This window comes from Peromyscus californicus, unplaced genomic scaffold (assembly GCF_007827085.1).
Source record: "Peromyscus californicus insignis strain IS unplaced genomic scaffold, ASM782708v3 Scaffold_6__1_contigs__length_162567912, whole genome shotgun sequence".
In the NCBI taxonomy this organism is placed as follows: domain Eukaryota; kingdom Metazoa; phylum Chordata; class Mammalia; order Rodentia; family Cricetidae; genus Peromyscus; species Peromyscus californicus.
This window is the reverse complement of record NW_026294584.1, coordinates 75,139,482-75,166,184: the sequence shown is the minus strand read 5'-3', so window position 1 is coordinate 75,166,184 and position 26,703 is coordinate 75,139,482. Positions and strand designations below refer to the sequence as shown.

The 26,703-nt window shown below is 39.7% G+C and overlaps 1 protein-coding gene across 2 annotated transcripts in view; it reads left to right on the top strand.

Moving 5' to 3' along the window:
• LOC128098852 (E3 ISG15--protein ligase Herc6-like) overlaps window positions 1-26,703 on the top strand; it is a 60,833-nt gene that overhangs the window by 3,051 nt on the left and 31,079 nt on the right. The window contains exons 3-13 of one of the 2 annotated variants that reach the window (XM_052720308.1): window positions 631-707; window positions 5,429-5,656; window positions 7,425-7,519; window positions 9,798-9,925; window positions 12,940-13,076; window positions 13,551-13,624; window positions 17,818-17,936; window positions 18,787-18,846; window positions 19,559-19,652; window positions 21,527-21,716; window positions 25,002-25,162. In XM_052720308.1, the coding sequence (XP_052576268.1) occupies window positions 631-707; window positions 5,429-5,656; window positions 7,425-7,519; window positions 9,798-9,925; window positions 12,940-13,076; window positions 13,551-13,624; window positions 17,818-17,936; window positions 18,787-18,846; window positions 19,559-19,652; window positions 21,527-21,716; window positions 25,002-25,162 (1,363 nt within the window). Of the gene's footprint in view, window positions 1-630; window positions 708-5,428; window positions 5,657-7,421; window positions 7,520-9,797; window positions 9,926-12,939; window positions 13,077-13,550; window positions 13,625-17,817; window positions 17,937-18,786; window positions 18,847-19,558; window positions 19,653-21,526; window positions 21,717-25,001; window positions 25,163-26,703 lie in introns of both variants that reach the window. The other variant, XM_052720307.1, reaches the window with a different exon arrangement.

Here is a 26,703-nt window from a genome sequence, read left to right as displayed (position 1 = left end):
AGCTATGTGAGACCCTTTCTTACCCTCCTCCCCTTAAAGGTCCTAAATCCCCCAAACAAATACACACACACACACACACACACACACACACACACACACACACACACACACACCCCAAAACAAAACAACTGATGCTTCGATTAGGAAAGAGTGCACAGCTGGTCCTCCTTAGGGGGTCAGAGGCCTTGTCACTTAGTGACGCACATGGTTGGATGTGTGAGATTGCTGATGTCCCCTACACTGTCCAGGGAAACTACAGCCATGAGAGTGGCATTAGCAGGGTCAGTGTGGGACAGAAGATTCTGTATGGCCTGATGAAGAGATATGGGAGGTGCAGAGTAAGTGCGAGAACCCAATGCTACTCCGTCTTCACAAAAGAACAGAGATGGTCTGGAGCTGCTGGAGGCTGGGAGTGAGACCATTTCTCTAAGTAGCTAAAATCATAATAAGAAAGAAGGAAAAAACAGTTTGACACTTTGAGAGAATGGCATTGCAGAAGCATAAGAAAATTAAGTTTTTCCTTGAGCTCTGATGTATTATCTAGAATACTTTCAAATGTCTGTAATTTCTTTGATAATTCATCATAAACAAGGTTTAACAGGCCTTTGTGGGTTTTTTTTTTAATTATAGGAAAATAAAAACTCTGGCTGCCATAAAAATAATCCAAGTTTCCTGTGGACACTACCACTCCTTGGCATTATCTGAAGGTAAGAATACCTTGGAGACTTCTGAATGCCACTAGGAAATATTTTTAAATATAAATGATAACCACGGATTTTTAATCCACCAGGTTTCATTTTAATGCATTTATGACTATTTTTGTTTCTTTGTTTGTCTGTTTGTTTGTTTTCAAGACCGGGATTCTCTGTGTAGCTCTGGCTGTCCTGGAACTTGCTCTATAGACCATGCTGACCTTGAACTCACAAAGATCCTCCTGCCTATGCCTCCTGCCATGTTCTGGGATTAAAGGCTTGCACCACCACACCCAGCTGCATTTAGAACTTTTTAACGTAGGTTTCATCAGATATGGTGTTCTTTTTTTTTTTTTTCAAATGTCTTTGTTCTTTTTCAAAATAGCTGGCATCTCACCACAGTAAGGGAACTCCTTTTCACAGTAACAGCCAACTTCAGCACTGCCTTTATGCTGAATGTGTTGTCCACATCAGCAAACTAAAACTTTAGATAAAAGAAAAGTTGAGATGTCGATTCAGAACCGTATGTTTTCTTACTGATCTTTCTCATCCTTCACCTTCCTCAGCTCAGATTTCTTGATGGAGTATATTGAGGGGAAAATCTGCTTTGTGCGGTGTCTGGTGGCTTCAAATTAAATGAACAGATGACTAACAGAGGAAAAGGCACCCAGTTATTACTATTATTTTGGTGTGGGAGAATTCACAGAAAAGAAAGGAAGCTAAAAGAAATACTCAGAACCAGGGACTTGTATAACACTTTCACAAAGGAAAGAGATTTGGGCTTCAGTGGATGGTAAGTGGCAGGGAACTGGTTAAAATTTGCCTGAGGAAAATAACTGAAGATAAAGGGGGTTTTAATAAGATTTATTTGTGCAAATTTTTCTCAAAGCCAACTCTTTAATTCAGGGCTGAAAGTTGCTCTCTTCTCCCTGTAATTTTTCACAGAAAATACTGTATCTTGTCTTGTACAAGGGAGAGGAAGGGAGGGAGGGGGTTCTTCTCACACCTGCTGATTCTCAGTTGCCTTGCTTAAAAATAATTCTGTCACCACGGTGACAGTGATATATTTTCAGTTAGCGTATGCTGATTCCCTTGAAGTGACATATAGTATTTTCACATTCTTTAGGCGATGTCTAATCATTGCGACTGCTTCTTTAACTGCTGAGCCTCAACTCTTTCTCATCTGTAGGAATATTGATACTTGACTTACAAGCTGTGTAAGAAAATTCAATGAGTTGGGCGGTGGTGGCGCACGCCTTTAATCCCAGCACTCGGGAGGCAGAGCCAGGCAGATCTCTGTGAGTTTGAGGCCAGCCTGGTCTCCAAAGCGAGTTCCAGGAAAGGTGCAAAAATACACAGAGAAACCCTGTCTCGAAAAACAAAAAAAGAAAAGAAAAGAAAATTCAATTAGATAATGTACATAGTGTGTCTTGAGGGCTGTTTACAGCATAGAGTGGGGCATTACACACATTAGCCTCCATCCTCGCTCATTCTTTCTCTTAATGAGCATACTAAGTGTTAAGTTCTGTCATGACACTTTTCAAACTAATTTTTTGTGTCCCAGTACATGATCTGTCTTATAGGAGTTTCCATGGGCTACTGGGTGGAATGTATATTCTTTTGTGTTGGGATGAATATTCTGAAGATATTTGTTAGGTTCATTTGAAGTATGATGTCATGAAATTCTGGTGTTTCTTTGTGTATTTTTTTTCTCCATATAGCCTCTATACCTCTCTATACTTAGAGAAAGTAGGGTGTTAACATCATCTGCTATTACTGGGTTGGTGTTAATCTACGTCTGTAATTGTGATCCTATAGTTGCTATGAAGTGTGTGCACTAGAGTTTGGTCCCTGTATGTTTAGGATTCTAATGTTTTATTGGTTAACTTTTCCCTTGATTAGAATGAATAGAAGAATTCTAATTTGCTTTGAGTCTTGACCATCTCTTTGATTAGTTCCAGTTTGAAGCCTGTTTTGTCAGATATTAAGATAGCAATGCTTGCTTGCTTCCTGGTCCCGTTTTTTGGGAATATTTTTTTCTATCTTCTCACTTTTGAGTGGTTCTTTTCCTTAAAGCTAAGATTATTTTCTTGTAGCTAACAGAAATACAGATTTTTGTTTTTTAAATCCAGCCTCTGTCTTTTAATTGGACAATCAAGTCCATTAATACTGAAATTTATACTATAAAGGTGTGTGTTGATTGTGGTCTTGTTCTCCTTTTTGGCTGTCTGTGTTCTTAGTCTTAGTTTGTGTTTTAGTAATTATACCTTCATTTTTTTTCTTTCTACAGTCTCTTAGCTGTGCTTATTCCTGTCTTCAGTCTGAAGTATTTCTCCCAGTATTCTTTGTGGGTCTAATTTTTACATATGAATTCTTTTAGCATGTTTGTACCACAGAAAGTATTTCTTTCGTCTTCATATGTGGCTAATAGTTTCACTGGGTACATACAGTTTGTCATTTGTGGTCCTTTAGAACTTGCTCCAGGTTCTTCTGGCTTTCGGAGTTTCCATTGAGAAATTGGCCATTATTATGATGGGTTTTCCTTTATGTGTTTTTCTGTCTTGCAAATTTCAATACACTTTCTTGGTTCTGTATATTTTAATGTTTTAACTATTGTATACTATGAGGAATTTCTTTCCTGGTCTCATCTATGTGATATTCTGCGTGTTTCTTGTGTTTCCGGGTAGGTCTTTCCTTAGTTCGGGGCTGTTTCCTTCTGTGACCATGCTGAAGTTCTGGCCTGTGACCTTCACCTGGGATCTGTCTCCTTTACCTGTGCCTTAGTTCCAAGATTTGGTCTTTTCGTGCTTTCTCACAATCCATGCCCATTCCTTTCCTGTGTTTTAAAATTGTTTTCACATTCTTTGCTTGTGTTGTCTAATTCTTCTACTTTTAGTCTTGATATTCCATCTTTTACTTGATCAATTCTCCTTGTCAGCCTTTCCTCTGAGTTTTCTAAATGGGTTATTGAGGTGTGTTTGGTTTTTTTTTAATTTCTATCTCCATTCAGCTTGAGTTCTCTTCACTATTTCTCTGTTTTTATTGAATTTGGATCTCAAATTCTGTATTGTCTTTGTCATTTCTCTCTTGTCTGCTTTTTCCTGAACATCGAACAGGCGTTTATTCTCCAAGTTCACCAAACTGTGTCTTTTTTTTTTAACTCCTTGAATTCTTCGATGAAGTTTACACTGTTCTTTTTTAGGTTCTGTACCTCAGCACCCATATGGTACTTCTCACTGAAGAGCATTTCTATAGGACTGGTGGGTTTGGGGGTGTGTGTGCTGTCTTGATCTTTCACATTGTTTTTGCAAGAAGACAGGGGTAGGCAGACTTGTTTTGTTGGTTGTGTTTCTGATGTGGACACAGCAGGCTGTGAGGCTGGGCTCTAGTATAGGATGTGTGTACTGGGCTTGCTGTGGAGAATGGATCCACCCCAGTCTACATGGGGTGACCAGAGTGAGGAAGGGTCATGCCAAAGCATACAGGAGGGTTACCTGTGTCTCCTCATCACATGGATGGGTTAGAAGGTCCTGGGTGGAAAGGAGCCTGTTATCTGGTGAGTCCTAAAGAGAAGAGTGGCTGGGAGTGGGGTGGGATGGGGTGCCAGGATCCCTGGCAGGCAACTGCAAGGTGGCCTGAATTGGGAATTGGACTTAAATGTTTAAAAGTTCACTTTGGCCATCTCTGGCAGAAAAGACTGTTGGGAGCAAGGGGGGAATGTGGGACACCAGTTTGAGGCTACTATAATTTCCCATGGGGACTTGGCTAAAATGGTAACAATTGAGAGATGAGAAAAGGTTGTATTTTTCGTAGATTTGTAAGCCACAGGTGAGGGCTTAGGATTTTCTAGTTTGAATCACATAGAAAACACAAGTCAAGGACAACGCCAAGTATTTGGTGGCAGAAAAGCTGTAAGAACACAGTTGCCTTTGCAAGGGAAAAGGATGGACACTGTTTTGAAGGGGCTCCTGAATATGAATTTGACGACATACATGCCTTGCCTTTCACCAGAAAAATTTAGTCCCATTTCCTTCTTTATCTTTGTTTTACTTTTGAAGGTTTGTAGAACTAAGTACAATACAGAGAGTAGGAGAAAATCGTGTATTTGCAACACCATGGGTAAACTTGTAGGCTATTATAGTAGCAACCTAAGCCAGACATAAACATTCAAATACTACCTACCTCATTTTCCTGTAAAATCACAGAAAACTGGACTCATAGAAACAGAGCAGAGTGGAGGTTGCCAGGAGTGTATAGGTAAGGGAAAAGGAGTGTTCAGAGGCCACAAACTCATGCGTCAGATGGACAAGGTCGGGAAACCTGTTGTCCTGTAATGTCCTATCATTAACAATAATGCTTTATATACTTGGCATTTACTAAGAATACAGGGTTTTGTTTTGTTCCACCCTCTTGTATGCTTATTTTCTTGGAACCGGCCATTGAACCCGAGACCCTGCTTAGTCTGAGCACACTCTAGAACTATACAGCCCAGCCCTGCAAGCAGAATTTGAAAACAACAGCAGCAAAATCCCTGTGTGAGGCAAATTAATCAGTTAATTCTGGCATTTGTTTTAGAGTGTATATGTATATTAGAATATTACCTCAACATTTCAAATATATATATTTCTTTTGTCAAGTGTACCTCAATAAAAAAAAGTGTGGAATTGAGTGTGTTAGTTTTTACTATTTTGGTAATCTCGTAGATGTACAATTCTTAAATGTTCTTTGTTTCATAGATGGCCAAGTGTTTTCATGGGGAAAAAACAGTCAAGGTCAGCTGGGCCTGGGGAAGAATTTCCAGTCCCAAACCAGCCCACAGAAGGTGAAGTACCTGGAGGGAATCCCACTGGCTCAGGTGGCTGCAGGTGGCAACCACAGCTTTGCTCTCTCTCTCACGGGGACTTCATTTGGCTGGGGAAGCAACAGTGTTGGGCAGCTGGCCCTCAGTGGGGAAAAAATGGAAGGTAAGAAACTAGTTTTGTCCTTCCAACAAACTGATATTCCATTGCAGCTGGAAGACTAGCCTGCCATAGGGCGCGTCACCATGGGTTCCAAACTGTCTCGTTAGCATTACCTGGAAAGCTCTATCAGTTTCCTATTGCTTCTGGAATAGTATCACAAAACTTTTAGCGACTTAAAGCAATGTGCTTTGTATCCAGAGTCAGCAATCTGTTACTCGGTCTCAGCCAGCAGGGTTGCCTCGCTTTCTGAAGGTTCTGGGTGAGAATCCACTTTCTTGTCTTTTCCAGCTTCTGTAGGGCTCTAGCATGAATTTAGGATATTCCCTGCGTCTTCAAAGCCTGTGGTGGCAGATTGAGTCTTTCTTAAATTATGTTATTGTGACACTGGCTCTTTTGCCTTGAGTTTCCTCAGTAAAAGGAATGACATTGGGCCCCACCTGGATCATCCAGGCTAATCTCCCTACTATAAGGTGAATTGATTAGCATTTTTAATTCTACTGGCTTCCTTATTGTCCCTTTGCCAAACAACCTATCATATTTACAAAGCTCTGGGCTTGGGATGGAAACCATTGGTCTACCTTTAAAGCTCTTGATGCCCAGGTTGAGCTCCAGGCCCACTAGATCAGAATGTCTGTGAGTGACAGTCGGGCTTCAGACCTTGTTATGGATGTGGAAATCGCTGATCACATTAGGGGAAATGACTAGTTCCTGTGCTAAGAAAAAACAAGTCTCCCCAAACTGTCCCTCTAAAATACAAGTCATTAAGAAGTCTTCTCCAAGAACTCCATTGTCCTCTGATCATCTCTTTGCATTTGGCTAATATATATCAGCACCAACTATGTGCCAGTACTTTGGAGAGCACTTACATCCCATCTAACACTTTTAAGGTAAGTTCTCTCATTCTCTGTGTCACTAACACATCTGTTCAGGCACCTACTATGCATCAGAAATGAATACAAATTATAACATATTGGGAGCTTGGTATACTCTAGGTTAATTGCTTTATATGTTCTAGAAGACTAAGGGCTTCCAGAAATAAGTATTAAAGTGCAGATTTTCCCCCTCAAATCATAATTTTTTCTTCCTAATACTTCTGAATGTTCACTTTTAAAATTATGTTGAGTTATAAGACAGAAATGTAGAGATTATAAAAATATAAAGAAAATTCTGAGATACCCCCATGACCGCCCCCCCCCCCCCCGACTCCAGAGTGTAGACAAATTTCTAAATGGTCTTATTAAATAAAAAAAAACACAGAGCCAAATATAGGGGTGAAAGCCTTAGAGAGATCAGGGAAGCCACCAGCCAACCTTACCTCACCAACTCTGCAGCTTCCAAATGGAGGTACTTCCTGCCTTACCCACACCTTTATTGCCTTGCTGTTCTGCCCTCTCTTTGGCTATCTTAGCCCAGATACCTTACTTCCTTGTCACTGTCTGTCTGTACAGACCTCCAGGTCTCTATGGTTGGAACTGGGATTAAAGGCGTGTGTCACCACACACATGGCCACACCTAATATGGCCTCGAATACACAGAGACCCTGCCTGCTAAATGATAGGATTAAGGGTATGTGCTGCCTGACTTCTTGTTTACTGAAAGTAGCTGCCCTTTTCCCTTTGATCTCCAGGCAAGCTTTATTAAAGCACAGATAAAATATCACCAGATTTCAGCACAAATAAAATATCACCACACCAGTCTCACTTGGCAGCGCATGCTGGTCTCGAACGAACAAACCTGCCTCTGAATCTTCTTCTCTTCTTTTTTTCAGCAGTGCAGATCCACAAGCCTCATTCAATTGGTGCCCTGAAGAATCTGGGTGTGATTTATATTAGTTGTGGTTATGAGCACACTGCAGTGCTTACCCAGGTAATCCAGAATGTGCTTCTCCTTTCTAGACATCAGAGAAGTATGAAAAAGATATGTGTGCTGTGTATTGTTTGATCTTAGTGTATTCAGGTTGCTGTCACAAAACCCTATCAATTGGAGAGCTTACAGGCATACTTCTCACAGCTCTAGAAGCTGGGGTGTCCAAGATCAAGGTGCCAGCAGACTTACACATAATGATAGTGACCTTCTGATTCCTAGATGACAGTTTCTGTGTTCTCATGCAGTGGGAGAGGTCAAGGTGTTCTCTCTTGAATCTTCTTTTTTAAAGAGTATAAATTCATTAATGAAGGATTTACCTGCATGACTGAATCATCTACCAAAGGCCCTCTTCCACCTCCTAATAGCACTATATTAGAAATTATGTGTAGCACGAATCTTAAAAGTTCTTATTAATAAAAATAAACCTGGAGCTGGGTATTGGGATGAATGCTGGAAGATCAGAGAAGCAGAACAATCCATAGCCACCTCACCTTGCCAATTCCTCAGCTGATCCTGTTTCCTCAGACTGGATGCCTCTCAGCTAAACTGTGCTGCTCAAAAGCCTAAAAGCTTAACGAGCATTAGTTCTGGGTCCTCACGCCTTATATACCTTTCTGCTCCTGCCATCACTTCCTGGGATTAAAGGCTCTTGTTACCATGCCTGGCTGTTTCCAGTGTGGCCTTGAACTCACAGAGATCCAGGGGGATCTCTGCCTCTGAAATGCTAGGATTAAAGGCATGTGTGCCACCATTTTCTGGCCTCTATGTCTAGTGGCTGTTCTGTTCTCTGACCCCAGATAAGTTTATTAGGGTGCACAATATTTTTGGGAACACAATATCACCACAACTATGTTTTGTTTTAAAGATTTATTTTGTGGATTCGAATGTTTTGTCTGCATGTATGGCTGAGCACCACACACACACAGTGTTCATGGAGGCCAGAAGAGGGGGCAGATGCCCTGGAGCTGTCATTACATATAGTTGTTAGGCTCTTTGTGGGTACTGGGAACAATAAGTGTTCTTAACTACTGAGCCATCTCTCCAGCTTCCAGAAATTAGGATTTTAAATTTATAAATTTAAAAACACAAATGTCCAAATAGGACATAAGATGAATTTCAGTATCAAAACATACTATTTAATGTTCAAATATCTAAAGTGGAAAACTGAACTAAGTATAAATCAGGAAATATTTCAAGGTACTGTAGTAGAAGGTAATGTAGCAGCTAATCTTTTCAGTCATTATTCACTGTCAATGTAGGTCTACAGAAAATTTGTTTTATCATTTTCGATAATCCACTCCACACACAAGAACACTCTTGGTTACATTCCTTGCTTGATACAATGACAAGCCAGTTTTGTTAGACTTTCCCTCTGCCTCTTCTCCTGGCTGTTCATTGTATTCCAGTGAGCCAGATTCTTCTCATCAGCATAAGGAACAGACTTGAAAATGATTTCTGTAATTTAAATGCTTGTTTAAAAACTTCACTCTGCAGAACCAGGTAAAGTATCAACGGTAGAATGCTTGCCTTGTTGCTGGAGTTGATTTTTGGTGCCAGAAAAAGAGTTTATACACCAAATGATTTTTAAATTTTATTATTATTATTAACTACTATTATCTTCAATAGATAAAAAGGACCTTAGGAATGCTACAGAAGTGTTCTACCACTTAGCTACATTCCTAGTTCACCAAATTATTTTATTATTTTTATTACTTGTTTGAGAAACCATGACTTAAATTAGGAAACCTCAATTGTTTGAATTGTATTAATCTTAGTAGACAAGAGAAAGCTAAAAGTGTGTGTGTGTGTGTGTGTGTGTGTGTGTGTGTGTGTGCGTGTACATGAGTACAAGTGCGAGAGGATTTAGATTTTTAGATTCCCTGGAGCTAGAGGTCCAGGTGGTGGTGAGCTGTCTGCCATGGGCAGTAGGAGTCAAACTCTGGTCCTCTGCAAAGCAGTCCATGCTCTTAAGTGCTGAGCCATCTCTCTAGTCCCTCTCTTAGCAATTTTAAGTGTGTAATATATTTTTAACATCTTCAAAGTGCATAATTTTAAAGAAAATCCTGTAAATAAATTTATAAATTTTTGGAATACCAAAATGATTTTGGATACATTTTTGGAAATTCGTAAATAAATAAATGTAAATAATTTTGGGACAAATTATGGAAATGTATAAATCAATTTATAAAATATACAAACCAATTTCACATATTGCTTTTATCTTGTGATAGTTATATTTCGAAACATGAAATTAATCTGACTCCTTATTTTTAAACAGGATGGGCAAGTGTTTACATTTGGAGGCAATAACTCTGGGCAGCCACAGCACAGCCCCAGGAGTGAGAGAAGAGGCCCACAACTCGTGGAAGGAATTGGTGGCCGCGTTTCTAAGATAGAATGTGGGAGGTATTGAGCCTTTTTTAAAAGTTTGAATAGAAAGTATGAAGTTTATTACTTAGAAACCCAAAAACATGTGGCTACACTTTTAATAAAGCATTGTTTCTTGAAAATTTACTTCTTTCAAATACATTTTATTTAAAATTTTTCAATTCTATTAATCATTATGTAACAAATAACTATTAGAAGTTTAGTATCTACAGACCACCTTACTATGAGTAGAGGGTAGGAGAGAGTTAAGTAGCAAAGGTGGTAGTGTGTGCCAGCTTACAGAGATTAGAGAAATTAATCTCGTGCATGCAGAACGTGATGACTCTTTGCATATATTCAGAGTTTTATATAACCTCATTATGAGGGGATTTTGAGTACTTGTATATCTAACCCAATACAGTAAAAAGTAAAATGCTTGAATTTAGGACACACGGAATAGAATATGGGACTCAGAAATAAATTTACACAGATACAACTACCTAGTACTTGATTGGGAAAACAAATGGTGCTAGTAAAATATTTATTCAGGATATCCACCTGAATGAAAATGAAGTTAGATTCCAATCTCTCACCCTACACAAAAATTAATTCCAAGTGAGCCTGGAAGGTAGCTCAGAGATCGTATCCTGAGGATCTGTGTAAACGCCGGGGGCGGGGCTATGGCAGTCCACCTGTAATTCCAGCCTTGGAAGGTGAAGACAAGGCATCCCTAAGAGACTAGTCATATCAGCAGTCTTTGGCTGGGTTCATGAATAGACCCCCCACCTTAATGAATAAGGAATAAAGTGATGGAGGAAGGTTCCTGACATCAGCCTGGGCCCCCCACAGACAACCCGTACATTTGCCCACACTCATGTGGGCATGCATACCTACATGCATGGACCCCATACATATACAGATACACAGAAAAGAAAAAAAAGTCAACTCTAATGGATTACAGACCTTAATTTAAAACCCGAGCCCCTGAAAGTGCTAGAGGAGGGCAAGAGGAAAATCCTTCAAGACACAGGCATGGTAGAACTTTCTGAGGAGCGGGACTCCAAGAGAACAGAAGTAGCTCCAGGAATTAACAACTTGACTTGCGTGGCATTTGAAAGCTTATGCAAAGCAAGGGGATCTGCCGGCAGAGTGAACAGCCAGCCTACAGAAAGGGAGAAAATCCTTGCCAGCTCCTCCAGACAGAGGGCTACCATCTAGCACATGGAAACCAACCCAAACTGCTAATAAACGGGCCATGAAATGAGTGCATAGCTCTCACAAGAGGCCACAGAAATGACCTGTAAACATTTTTAGCCATGTTTAACTTCTGTAGCCTTTGAGACTCCACCTCACCGGTGTCAGAATGGCTGTCACCAAGGCAAAAAGCACCAGGAGTCTCGGCGAGGGTGGGAAAAAATCCAGCGCTGGTGGGAGTGTAAACTGGGCCCGTCACCATAGAAACTAGTCCAGAGATTTCTCAAACACTTCAAAGTAGAATTACCATTTGACCAAGCTCTAGCACTCTTGGGTACACACCCAAAGGACCCCATATCTTACCACAAATACTTGCACACTATTCACAAAAGCAAGGAATGTCAGCCAAGATGTCTCTTGATAGATGATGGATAATGAAAATGTGATAAACATGTACAGTGGGATTTTCTTCGCTATCCAGAAAAATGGAGTATGAAATTTTCAGGAAAGTGAAAAGATCTGGAAATTACCATATTGAGAGAAGTGACTCAGACTCAGAAAGACAATGTTCTCTCTCATGCATATCTTAGCTTTTACTGTTTGTCTGTGTGTATGCATGTGGGTGAAGGCGTGATGGGTCATGAAATTATAAAGGGAACCAAAAAGGGGAGGAAAGACGTGTTGAGAAAGGAGGACAAAGGAGTCCATGTGACATGAAGGCAGAAAGGGTGCACCGGGAGTGGACAGGTAAGGGAGGAGGGACACAGAGAGCTGTGAGCAAACACGGCGAAGAGGATCAACAAAAGAAAACGATTGGGAGCATCGTGATGCAGCCTACTATTCTGTATGCTAAGTTTCAAAAATTAAGAATAAATGCATGAAATACACGATATGTAGCTCAGCTGGTAGAGTGCTTGCCAGTAGAGTAAGGGTCTGAGAAAACACTGAAGGAAGACCCCAGACTCAAATAGTATGCAAAAGCAAAGAATGTTTATTCTGCAGAAACAGCCAGCATATGCAGGATCAGCCACTTGTACAAAATGGCAACCATGAACAAAGGCATGCAGACCCTGTGAAGCAGTTAGGGGAGTTTCAGGAGCAGTTGGTCATCTCAAACATAATTGGTTAAGCAAGCAGCAGTTACATTAGTATACTTTTAATTGGCTGAAGTTTAGTCTTACCATTTTTGGACATACTTGCCCAAGCTTGGGCAAGTCCGATGTGACTCAGAAGGGGGCTGCAGGTTTTGTCCTTGAAACACTGGAGCTGACTAAGGTCTTGTATGTGCTCTTTCCCTGTCTCTGAATGCAAAGATGTTGTGGATAAATGGCCCTTTGTTGTGAGAGACACTTGTTTTGCCCCTCTCAGAGAACTGAAACCTAAATTCATTTGTGAGAGTGGGAGAGTTTAATCTCTTCATTAGCACTCACCAGGTCCTGGAGGAGATTCCTACAACCACATACACTAGATGTGGTGGTAGTGGTACCAGGTGTGGTGGTGGTGAACTATGCTTCTAAGTCCAGCACTAGAGAGGTTAAAGGCAGAAGGATCAGAAAGTGAAGATTATCCTATGAGATAGTTGCAAGCCTGGTCTACATAAGAGTCGGTTTCAAAACAAAAACAAAAAAGACACATGGTAGGATCCATAATAAATCCCCATTGCTAGTACTATTTTGAATATTACTATAAGTTAATGACACCTGTTTAGTGACGTCACCAAGTTCGCTGCAAACTAACACTGTAATGAGACAGCTGGCTGCATGGCGAAGATAAGTCTGTCGTTTTGTTTTTCCTTGAAATCATGAGAGTCTGGTTCTTCAGAATATCATATTATCATTGTATCATATTTTATGTTGTAGTTATCACACCATGGCATACGTCGACACCACTGGTCAGGTGGTATCTTTAGGATGTGGACCAAGTCCCACAAGCAACCCAACTCATCAGGAGGTCCCAGCAGAGAACTCTGACATCACCTGCCTGCTCTCTGCAGAAGGTATGAGTGCTCCCACTAGCTCATGGCTGATGGACTGAAGGAGACATACCATGTAGCCTTCCTCCACAGGATCCCACTGAACTATGCTTATGGTTCTTAGCCCTTTTATTTTAAACTGCTGCATTTTTCCCCCCATGGAGTAATAGATAATCATTTCTAAAGACTTAACCAATACAAAAGAAGACATTAAGTTGGTTACTTCGCTATGTTAACAGCATGCTTTGATATATTGAAACAAACACCTGAGCATGCCAACCCCAATTCATTATGCAAATGCCTAGACAACTAAAAGCTTTATTGAGTGAATAAATGAATAAATAGCATTTTCTATGGTCAAAATTCATTGTTAGGCTATTTGTAATCAAAAATTAGGAGAGTGTAAATTTCCAATAAATGAATAAATTTGACTTAGTTATGTATAGATTAATTTTTTTCCAGGTAAAACTCTGAACATGTCTGTTTTACATTTTTTAGACCTCATGGATGTTCAAGTCAAAGACATTTTTGCTGGGGCACATGCCAACTTTGTGGCAACTCACCAGGTGTCAGTATGTATTACTTCTTTTTAAACTTATTTTTTTCTCTAGATTTCAGGAATTATTTCTTTTTCTGGCACTGGGGAACCAAACCCAGAGCCTTGTATGTGCTAGGCAAGCATTCTCCCCTAAGCTATTCCCACCGTTCCCTAAATTTCAGGCTAGTGTTTTAAACGGTATATTTTTCATGTTTTCAGATTTCTTACTAAATACACTCTTTTGTTAGAATGGTTTTGAATGTTAGAATGGTGGGCAATTTAACAAGACCTTGTCTCAAAAAATGAACAGAGGGCTTCGGGGGGTGGGGGTGGGGGTTCCATGGGAAAATACTTGCCTAACATGCAAAAGCCCTGGATTTGATCCCAAAGTGGGGATGGCAAGAGATGGATAGGGGCAGGGAGGGGAAGGCTTAGGCCAAAAGAAGAGAGGGAAGATGGGACAGGGGCGATGCCTGAAACAGAGGGAAAAGGAGTACAAAATCAGCTGTGGGGTAAAGTTTGGAATATGGAGGAGGAACAAAGAAGACATAAAAGAATGATATGAGATCCAGGAGGTGGCTTATCCAGAGAAGCAACAGCACAAAAGTCCGGTCAGAGGGGCACCAAGTGTAATTTTTCCTTTGGGAAGGGAAGATTGTGTTGTTTTAACAGAAATCGAGAAACCTGCCTGGGGTGGGGTCAGAACAAGAGGAGGAGAGAAAGTTTTGTGACAACTGAGGCATTCTGACAGTAAAGTAAATTAGAAGATCACGGGAGGGTTTCTCACGATTCACTGAAAGAGTGGCCAAAGAATGTCCCAGAGCAGGAGGGAGAAAATGGAGTCCAGTGCAGTATGAGTTTGTTTCTCTGTCACCATGATAAAACACTGTGACCAAAAGCAAACAGGAAACAAAAGGGTTGACATCGTGAAGGGAAGTCAGGGTAGGAACTCAAGGCAGGACTCGGAGACAGGAACTGAAGTAGAGACCATGGAAGAATAGTGCTTACTAGCTTGTTCTGGCTTGTTCTGCTACCTTTCTTATACCTCCCAGGGTTGCCTATTGGGGATGGCACCACTCACAATGGGCTGGGCCCTCCCACATCGATTATTAATCAAGAAAATGCTCTAGACACAAAAAAACATAGGCCAATCTGATAAAGTCAATTCAACTGAGATCCCCTAAGCTTTATGTCAAGTTGACTAAAACTTTGATAAGTGCAGAATTGAGATGTCTGAGCAGTGATATAGTCCATTGTGACTGCAGATGGGGGTGAGTTGCTGATTAGTTATTGCTTGATGACCAAAGCTCATGTGAGTGTGAGAGAATCAGGGGCATGTGAGTAAAGGCAAAGGGAGATGTGCAGTAGTTAGAGAGGAAGAGAGAAAGAGAAAGAGGGAGAGAGAGAGAGACAGAGACAGACAGACAGACAAACTGTCTTTGGGAATGTCCATTTGAAATATGTGACTGAACGTGGTGGGTCAGCATACTGTGAAGTCATCTTCAGTGATGTTGGACATGTGGAATTGACTTTGGAGTAATCCAGACTTGAACGTAATGACAACTGGAATTTTGCAGTACAATAAGGGAGGCAGAAAGGAGTTGTGGGAATGATTAGAGTAGTGAAGCCTAGGAGCTAAGCTAGTGGAAGAAGAATAAGATGATGATCACAGAGTCTGAGATCTGAGTACATGAAAGAATGCTGCACTGGGAACCTCACTCGAGAGGAAATGAATCAAGAAAATGGTATGTGATGGTCAGAAAGACTTTCAAACTGATGCTTAAAATGGAGCAATTGCTAATGATAAAGTCCAGTTTATGTCCGAGAAGTAAAGTGGTGCTTTTCAGTAAAGTGCGATTTTGCATCCTAACAATCATTTGGAGGTGTCTTCAAACATTTTAGGTTGGTACATTGACAGTGACTGGTATCTAGTGGCTAGGGGCTGGGAATAGTAAGGATTAAATATCTTACTAGGTATAAGGATCCTTCAAAACAAAGAATTATATAATCCCAGGTATCAATCATTTCAGTTTAGAAACCTTCTCCAAGTCATGAAGAGCTAAAATGAGGAGAGACAGGAGTGGAGATAAGATTGGGAACTGAGATATTGAGTAAAAGATAGATTGTGTTCATCAACTTTGATAAACTACAAAGTCACCAGGATTTAGATCAAGGAACTCAAGTAGGGTGTGAAAAGTGTGGCTCAGTGGCACCTCTGCTTGTGTGAATAAGGTCCTGGCTCAGACCCCATCACCAGTAAGGGGTAGAGGACTTGAGTCATGGTGGTTACACGTATTTTTCAAGAGGATTTTATTTGATTCTTGAAAAGAAAGTGGTATAGAATTTTGCCATTCATGACAAGTTCAGTAGAGATGGAGGTATTCTTTACAGCAAAACATTATTGTCACTCTCTTCTCTTCATCTTTAGGACAAGCTCTTGCTGTATATCTAGTCTAACCTGTAACTAGGATCCTCTTATAGCAGCCTCCCATGTGCAGGGAAGAAAGGCATGTGCCACTCTGTCCAGCCACTTTAATTTTTGTTGTTTTAAATATATATATAACACACCAAGTACCCAGTATTTGGGAAGCTGAGGTAGGAGGACCTCAAGTTTCATGCCAGTCTGGGCTGTATAGTGAGGCCCTATCTCACATTACATATAAGATGTGTATATGTAGTATGTGTTACCATTTAAAACACATTACCTACAGTGTTCTGTGGCATTAATTGCACTCATAATGCCATCAACTACTGTCACTACTGTTGCTAGAGTTTTCCTGCCTGGCCCACAGTCAGGACAAATCTCTCTCACCCGCCAGTCCCAAGCCGCTCAAACCCGATCAAGTAAACACAGACACTTATATGGTTTCAAACTGTATGGCCGTGGCAGGCTTCTTGTTAACTGTTCTTACAGCTTAAATTAATCCATTTCTATTAATCTATACCTTGCCACGTGGCTTGTGGCTTACCGGTACTTTACATCTTCCTTGTCCTGATGGCGGCTGGCAGTGTCTCTCTGACTCAGCCTTCCACTTCCCAGCTTTATTCTCCTCCTTGTCCCGCCTATACTTCCTGCCTGGCCACGGGCCAATCAGTGATTTATTTATTGACCAATCAGCAACACATTTGACATACAGACCATCCCACAGCACACTACCTCTCAAACCTTTAATCACCTCAAACAGACACCTGATTGTGGTGATATTTTATTTGTGCTTTAGTAACTAAAGCTTGCCTGGAGATCAGAGGGAAAAGGCCAGTCATTATAAGTAAACAAAGAAGTCAGGCAGCAGTAGCACAAGCCCTTAATCCTATCACTTAGCAGGCAGGATCTCTGTGTGTTCAAGGCCACACTAGGGAACAGAGTCAAGTGTGGTGACACACACCTTTAATCCCAGTACCAACCACAGAGGCCTAGAGGTCTGTACAGACAGACAGAAAGTGACAGGAAAAGAAATGAGGTAGCTGGGCTAAGAGAGCCAATGAGAGAACAGAACAGAAAAGGCATATAAACGTGAGTATACAGGAAGACGCTCTCTTTGGAAGCTGCGGAGTTGGTGAGGTGAGATTAGCTCGTGGTTTGTCCTATTTCTCTGGTCTTTCTCTCGGACTCTAACCCAAATTTCTGGATCTGTGTTTTTTATTTATTAAGACCATTTAGAAATTCATCTATACCTGATATCTATTAAACAATAATTCCTCATTCCCTGCCTCCTCAGTCCTAGATACGTTCTGCTTTCTTGCTGTAAGTTGGTATATGGACATCCTTTATATAAGTGGAATCATACAATGCCTTCTGTTTTTATTTGATTTATTTCACTTAGCAAATTTTAGGATACACCTACCTTATAGTAGCATATCAATTTTTCCAATGCTAAATAATATTTCATTGCATGTTATATATGTATCATATTGAAAATGCATTCAACATGTGTTATTTCCATCTTGTGGCCATGTGAATAACGGTAAGACGAATTTTGATTTATAACCACCCATTTCAGTCTCTATTTTCGATTTTTCTCATGTTATTAAACTTTTTAAAATGCAGACCAAGCGAAATGGCCCAAGTCAGGAAGTCAAATATTCAGGCCAACCTCATGCCAAAGCTCAACCCACCAAAAAAGGCAGAACTTGTGTGTGCCAGGTGCTTTATTGATTGTTAGTCAATATATGTGTGCATTTCTCTGGTCATTTTTTTTTTTTTTGCCTTTATTTTCTTTCTTGAAGCATACTAGGTCCACAAGTGTTTCCATGAAAATCCTGCCAGAAATTAACCGAATCAACCAGTCACTGGCACAGAAATGGATAGCAGTGAAAAGAAATAAAGAGTGTGGAGAAGCTAAAAGGTGACCCAGCTTGATGACTTACAGCCACTCCCATGTTTCTCAGATGCTGATCACATTGTCCTAGTTGTAAGAAAGAAGGTTTGACTTGGTTGTGACAGAATTTACATATTGAGTGGGATTCTCTTTTACTACCTCTTGATTGGACCAGTCATTGATGTTCATAGCAATTAATCTTTTATTTAATATGCTTAAGAGCTACAGGGAGAACATATACCCCACATACCCTTCTATGTAAGAATGAATCTTAACAGTAAGTTGTATTGTTTTCAGATCCTCATAGTTGCCTCACTAGCATTTCAGAATTTAGGTCTTCAGAGTGATGGGTTTTATTCAAATGCCTGGAAAAGCAATCATGAAGAGTTTTGCTGAAACTCAGTAGTAATAACCACAAGTAGTATACTCATAATCTAGATATTAATAATGAATCTTTATTCATTATTAATTATTATTTATTCAGACATAAAATAAAGGAGGCTATAGGTATATCTAACAGGTCCCATGAATCCTAGGCTAGCTATAACTACTACCCAGTAGATTTGTGTATGGCAGTGCTTCTCAACCTTCCCAATGCTGCAACCTTTAATACAGTTCCTCATGTTATGGTGATCCCCCCACCATAAAATTATTTCCTTTGCTACATCATAGCTGTAATTTTGATAATTATGAATCATAATGTAGATATCTGATATTTCTGATGGTCTTAGGTGACCCTTGTGAAAGGATTTTTCAATCCCAGACAGGTCAGGACCCACAGGTTGAGTACCATGTATATAACAATGTTCCTTCACAGTGTCAGAATATTGGACACTGCCTGGTTGTGACTTAGCCTTTGTTATTATTATCTTTGCAGAGAAATTGAGATGATATTTTCATCTGCTGCTTGTTTGACTGCAAGTTTTTTGAAGAAAAGGTAAAACGTCAATGGGAATTACCTTTATTTAAAATACTGGGGCGGTGGGGGGTATGGTATTTAAAATGAAAATTACAGAATCAGGTTGAGTGTCATTTTGTCAGCACCCAGAGTGCAACATCAACGATTTTTTCATTTTGTAAACTACCTCCTCCATATTCTTTCCTCTGTGCTCTTATTGGAGGGAACGGTATTTTATTCGGGCTATTTATATCTACAGCTGATCAGCCATGCCTGATAATTGCTTTATTACTTACAATCCAGGAGTTCATATTATAGTTACTGCTGAGTGGGATCAATAAATAAATGAGATCTTGTTCAGTTTTTTTTCACATATTGCTTCAGAGGAAAATCTAATTTTTCTCTTTTTTTTTTTGGTTTTTCGAGACAGGGTTTCTCTGTAGTTTTGCGCCTTTCCTGGAACTCACTTTGTAGACCAGGCTGGCCTTGAACTCACAGAGATCCGCCTGGCTCTGCATCCTGAGTGCTGGGATTAAAGGCATGCACCACGACTGCCTGGCATCATTTTTAACAAGAAAACATCTATACCTTTCTGTGTCACTCTAATCTATTATTTTGAAAAGAGTCAAGCTTTAAATAAAGTTAATATTTTGTGCACGGTAAAATAAAAAAAACAAATAATATCATACAGTGTTTTAAAATGTCCTTTTTTCATCTGTTTATATGTTTTTAACATTTATTGTGTTTATAGAGATACTGGAGAGAAGAATTTCATTGATGTGGACTTAAATATGGCAAGGAGTGTCTTCAAGAAGTTAACAGCAGTGAAATGGATTTCTTCCACGGTAACAGCCACTATTTATTTGGTTTACTCAAGATCCAGCACAATCATACTTCTTTATAGGAATAATACAATAGCAGCTTAGTTTTGGTGTGAGGTAGGTGGCAAAGACCTGTGAATTGGGCTAGATAGGGGGTGAGTCTCCATTATGAAGGTACTACAGTCCAGACATTGTGATAGGGAGTGACATTTATTTCTTTTTAAGCCATTAAATGCATGATGGATGTAGTCTTTTTGTTTTCAATATGAGGAGAGTAATACTGAGACATAAAGCTTCTATCTAGCAAGCACATGAAAAGAGCAGTGGTTGAGGAAGCAGGATACCCTCTGGTGAGTGGTTTAGAAAGACCAATGTCTGTTTAGAGATGAATCCTGGGTGTATTTCTGATGAATCTCTGCTATTGATTCATTTGTTCTTTTCTTTGGATAACATTTCCTTTACCTATGATTTTAGTTTTTCTTTAAAGTCTGTGGTTCTGGACTGTGTAGAAAGGAAACCACATTAGGTTGTGAGTACAGGAAGCTGCAAATTAGCAATAGACAGCTATCAGGATGACTTGGTATGTTGGGACTGCCACAACATACTGTAGTATGAGTGTCTTATAAACAAAGAATATTGACTTTTTATAGTTTGGGAGCTGGACTATTTGGAGGCTCTAAGATTAAGCTGCCAACATAACCAGTATCTGATAAGGGGGAAATCGATAGAAGACTGTGTCTTCATTGTGTTTTCATGTTGTAGAAAGAAAGGGCTAAGAGTTTACTTATAGGACCACTAATCTCACGAATGAGGACTCTATTTTTATGACCTAACCATTAACAAAATTCTTTGTCTTCATTCTTCACTGCATTGAAGGGTAGGATTTCAACATATGAATTTTGGGGAGGCGCAGACAGTCTGTGGCACAGGAGAAAGGAAGACAGGCTGTATGTCTCTATTGTCTTTTGATTGAGTCTCTTCCTCTCCATCTGTAGGAGGAAAAAACAGTTAGAAAAAAAAGCAAAAGCGACTTCACACAATTATTAGAATGATTCACATATGATCACTTGGCACATGACCCATACTCAATAAATGTCAAAACAAATATAAAGACGACCATGCAGACAGGCATAGTGGCCTCAAATGTACTAGCATTTGAGAGGCTTAATTAGGCAAGACGCTCAAGGGCTCAAGGGTTCCAGGCCACCCTGACGTACACAGAAAGACACATTAGTTTTCCAAAACAAATACAAACCACCACCATCAAATCTCCAATTATTCCTACTGTTATATATATATATATATATATATATATATATATATATATATATATATATATATGGTATGTCTTAAAAATCTATCCCTGAATGAAATAAGGAACAATTCAGAGCTATGTTGGCTATGAAAAAAATAAAGACAAAAGTGGCATACCTGGTTTACATGGTGCTGTGGCTCAAAGCCAGGGCTTCATGCACAATAGGCAAGCCCTCATCCAAACTGGTTTTGAATTTGTGAGCTCAAGTGATCCCTCATCTCAGCCTTCTGAGTGATGGACTCCACATGTGTGCCACTGCAACTAGCTTGCAGAATTGTTCCTGGGGGACTTTGCATTAGTTTCAAGCCAACTATTTACTGTGTGTGTTCATTTACATGTGATTTCACTTTATTTCCTTCATGTACCCTAAAAACAATGGGCAGATGGCTCAAGTGAGTACTACCTCAAAGGTACATGGAATGTTCAAGAGTTGATGGTGTTTTATCAATAGACTCCAGAAGGACTTAAATGAACTTCCTAATTGGAAGATAGTGTAATGAAACCTGCAGTCGTGACTTGTATTCATTCACAGTACTGTGTCTTCTATAACCCCATCCTTGTTCTTTGTCCCCTTTGACCACAGATAGCCACATGTCTTGAGGATAATCTGATCAAAGCTCTTCCATATCATTCTCTACATCAAGATGCTCTATTGATTTTTCTTTTGCTCCCGGAATGTCTCATGATGCAGGATCCTAAGAAGCGGAAGACCCTGACAGTTAAATTTGCAAAGGGTATTTATGAAATGAATAAGAAATCATTAGCATTCTTGAGTAAGTTTTATAATATTTTATAAATATATTCAGTAGAATTGCTTTTGAAGTAGAAATTGTAGTAAACATTGAATAGGTTTTATCATACCTATTTAAGTACATGATATGTGAAGTTTTGCAAAGATTAACCAAAAACTACCCCTCTAATCACACAGAGCAAGTGTTGTTCTTAGATGTGGGTAGGACTTTAGCATTAGACTTTGTTAACCATACAGTGTCCAATCACAGTAAATCATACATTACAATTTTTGCTCCCGTTTTGAAAACTTTAAACATTTGACTAAAAACCGAGGTTAAACTTACCACTGTTATTTTATTCAAAATTATGATATTTTCATAATTTTAAATGAATGTTGAAGATCTGAGGTTTAAAAAATACAAGGGTAAGTATAAGTAAACTATAAAAGATTCCTGTAGCATCTTTGAAGGAGGTTACAGACTCTTAAGTTTTGTGTAGAAACATCAAAGCCCCCATTATGGTAGTTGGGAAAATGGCTCAGTGGATAAGTTCACATGTTCCAATCCTCAGCACCCACATGAAAAGCTGGCATCACTGCATGCACCTGGAACCCCAGGGCTGTGAGGAACAGGGAAAAGAGAAGAGCTGAGGCTTGCTGGCTACCAGACCAGGTCCAGACTCGGTGAAAGAACCGCTCTCAAAGGAATAAGGCATCGAATGATAAATCAAGACACTGGACATCCTGCTCTGTCCTCTGTGCATGTGTGCATGTGCATATACAACACACACACACACACTTTTATAACAACCCTCTCTCAAGAACTACCAAGTGTTGCTTAAGGACTATGTTATAGGATATAACAGTCCTATAGTTAAGGACTATGTTAATTGATTGCTTAAGGACTATGTTAAACCAGCTTTGAAAGTTTCCATCACTTTCACATTGCCAGTGCACAGGCCTAGGGGAACAAATTCCAGTACAGAACAGGGAATGTGCAGTGGAAAGTTGCTTCCATTCTTCTGCGGCTGTAATAGTAATTGACATGTATTTCTTTGATGTCTATAAACTTACACATGAGAGAAAAATGAAAATGCAAAGCACATTTATGGGATTAAATTATTAAACTGTATGTGCATTTTTATTGATTGATTGAGAAGTGCATTTTTTAAATTAAATATAAAAAATTTTATGTGTGTGTACTTTAAGTGAATTTGTGTGCATCAAGTGTGTCCCAGAGCTGATGGAGGCAGGAAGAGAATATCGGATGCCCTGGAACTGGAGTTACAGACGGTTGTGAACCATCGTGTGGGTGCTGGGAACTGAACCTGGATTTGGTTGACTCCTAACCACGAAACCATCTCTCCAGCTCCAGCATTTGCACTTTTTTCCAAGAGATTTTTCTGGGTATGGGAGTGAACATCTGCAATTCCAGCACTTGGGAGGTAGAAGAAGAGGACCAGGAGTTCAAGGTCAGCCTTGGCTAAATAGTGAAGCCTGGGTAACATAAGACATTGTCTCAAAAAGTGCTTTTCTTTTCTAGATCTAGGAGTCACATTTCAAAAGGCCTGCCTCACTCTCAAATTGAAAAAAAAAAGTTCCCATGTTCCTACCATAATTTTTGCATGTATGTGGTATGTCTGGTGCTAGGGACTGAACCTGGCACCTTGAACATGTTAGGCAGACAGTCTACTACCAAGCTGTAATCCCAACCCTTCATACTATCATTTTTATTTATTTTTAAAGATATTTTAATTGACAAATAGTAATTATGCATATTTGTGGAGTGCAGTCTGACTTTTTTATCAATTTTTTTATGTGCACGGGTGTTCTGCCTGCATGAATGTTTGTGTACCACATTCATGCCTGTGGCCAAGGAAGCCAAAAGACAATGTTGGATCCCCTGGAACTGGAGTTACAGATGGTTGTGAGATGCCATGTGGGTGCTGAGAATCAAACTCTGTCATCTGTAAGAGCAGTTAGTGCTCTTAACTGCTGAGCCATCTCTTCAGCCCCAGTATGACATTTTTACAGTGTATGAAAATCAAATAAATAAAATCTATCTAACTCAAATCAATCTAACTCATCTCAAACATTTATTGCTTCTTTATTTTGGGAATATTTGAAATTCTTTCTACTGACTGTTTTTAAACAATTATTATTAACTGCTTTACAATGTTGGAATGTTGGAAGTCTTTCCAACTGCACACTTGTACCAGTTAATTATCCTCCCTCCCTGGTCACTTCCTTCTACCTTTATGAGATCAACATTTTTAGATTACACTCAAGAAAACATCCCATGTTCCTGGCTTATTTAGCAAGTTCTTGAGTTCACCCATGTTTCTAAAAAATGTCAGAATTTCTTTCCCATTATAATTTTCATGTTTCAATCTTTGACCCATATGGTTTATGGAGGTAAGATTTTAATTTTTTCTAACAAGTTTTAAAATATCTCTGCACCTTTGTTAAGTGATAAGTTTTGTTTTCAGAATATACAATGTACTAAATGTCTTGCAAACTCAGGTTCATGATCTGTGTGATATGCATCTAGGTAATATCATTTAATTGCATTAGCTTGGTAATTTATTTGAACCTTTTTGTTGTTATTTTTTGAGATGGAGTCTCTTGTCACCCAGGATTGCCATTTTCCTGCCAATGCCTTCTGAGAACTGGGATTTTAATATTTACGAAAGTTATTGTCTGAGAACTCTATTTAAAAGTACCAAAATCCAATGTAATCTCAATAATGTTAAAAGTGAGGTATCTGCTCTTTAAAATAAGTGTATATGCATGTTACCATTGTTTATGAACTTTGAAAACAGGCATCATTTTTATTTTGTAGATAAAAGTATCAATAATATTGATTGTATATTCATCTGTATAGCTTTAGATTTTTGCAGCTGTTTGGCGAAATTGCTAGTTTGAATGTAAGTCAGCACATGATCTTAATGTCAGCACCCAAATGATGAGGAGGGAAGCCTGGCAGAAGTTCAGGGCCAGCCTGGGCTACATAACAATACCCTATCCCAGAAACATCAAATCAAATAAAAACAACAAACAAAAAAATCCATGGCCAACCAATTAGTCATAAATATGAGCCATTAGCAAGTTTCTTCAAATCCTGAGTTTGAGTTCTTTAATGATTTAATGTTTTCAGAATAAAGTTTTCCCCTACATCTGCTGAGTATGTTGTCTGTGATAATATCCATAGAAGAGTTGGTTTATGGTTATGAGGGTAGATATGTCTTAAAATAATCCAGCAGAAACGTCAGGATTTAAGAGCCGAGAGGAGGAACATATTTCTCATGTTTGGTTTTCACACCCTCAGAAAAGTGTTGGACATCTTTGGAAGTTTCTTTTCTCAATACACTGGTCCAGATGCTAAAGGAAGCTATCATCATCATCTCTCAACTGTGTGATCCAGTTTCAATCGAACAGCATCAATATGATCTTAAAGTTCTTTTAGAAATGATGAAACATGTGCATAAGGTAAGGTTTCCTCTAAAGGAATGTATATACCAAATTCATTAAATAATAATTCTTTAGATATCAGCCAGTTAAACACTTTAAAATATATTTATTTATTTATTTTAATTTATTATTCTCATTTTTACATACCAATCACATTTCCCCCTCCTTCCCCTCCTCCCATTCCCCCTACCTTCCCCCTACTCCATCTCCCTTCCACTACTCAGAGAGAGTAAGGCCTCCCATGGAAAGTCTGTAACAAAGTCTGGCACATCAAATTGAGGTAGGGCCAAGCCCCTCCCCCCTGTATTGAGGCTGAGCAAGGCATCCCTCCATAGGGAATGGCCTCCAAAAAGCCAGTTCTTGCACCAGGGATAAATCCTGGTCCCACTGCCAGTGGCCTTACAAACTGCCCAAGCCACACAACTGTCACCCACATTCAGAGTACCTAGTTCGGTCCTATGCAGGTTCCCCAGCTGTCAATCCAGAGTCCCTGAGCTCCCACTAGCTCGGCTCAGCTGTCTCTGTGGGTTTCCCCATCACGCTCTTCACTCCTTTGCTCATAGAATCCCTCCTCTCTCTCTTTGACTGGACTCCAGGAGTTCAGCCCAGTGCTCAGCTGTGGATCTCTGCATCTGCTTCCATCAATTACTGAATGAAGGTTCTATTATGACAGTTAGGGTAGTCATCAATCTGATTACAGGGGAAGGTCAGTTCACATACCCTCTCCACTACTGCTTGGGTACCTGAGCTGGGTTTTCTCTGTAATCAGATTGGTGACTACCAGTTAAGACTCTTAAAAATATACTTTTTTAAAGATTTATTTATTATGTATAGTGTTCTGCCTGAATATATGCCTGCAGGCCAGAAGAGGGCACCAGACATCTCATTACGGATGGTTGTGAGCCACCATGTGGTTGCTGGGAATTGAACTCAGGACCTCTGGAAGAGCAGCCAGTGCTCTTAACTGCTGAGCCATCCCTCCAGCCCACACTTTTAAAATGTTTTAAATTAAAATATAATTCTATCATTTCCCCTTTCCCTTTCTTCCCTGCCACCCCTTTCATGTCTCCCCAACTTTCCCTCAAATTCATGAACTCTTTAATTATTTTGTTACATATGTGTATAAATGCATATATGTATGAAGTCAACCTGTTGAGTCCATTAGTGCTGCTTCTAATGATATGACTCCAGAGCTGACCACCTAGTATTAAATAACCAGTTAGGGTATCATCCATGGAGATGACCAATTCTCTCTCTCTCTCAGCAGTCCTTAGGGTGCTTTTGTTTTTGTTTTTGTTTTTTAAGATAGGGTTTCTCTGTGTAGCTTTTGCGCCTGTCCTGGAACTTACTCTGTAGCCCAGGCTGGCCTCGAATTCACAGAGATCTGCCTGGCTCTGCCTCCCAAGTGCTGGGATTAAAGACGTGTGCCACCACCATCCAGCAGTCCTTAGGTTTTATTGTAGTCCTTTTTGTAGGGGTGGAGCACTGTGACATTTTTACCTTCCCCAATAGCATATCTGTTGGTACTGTCATTGCTCGGACATCTTTTAGGCAACCTT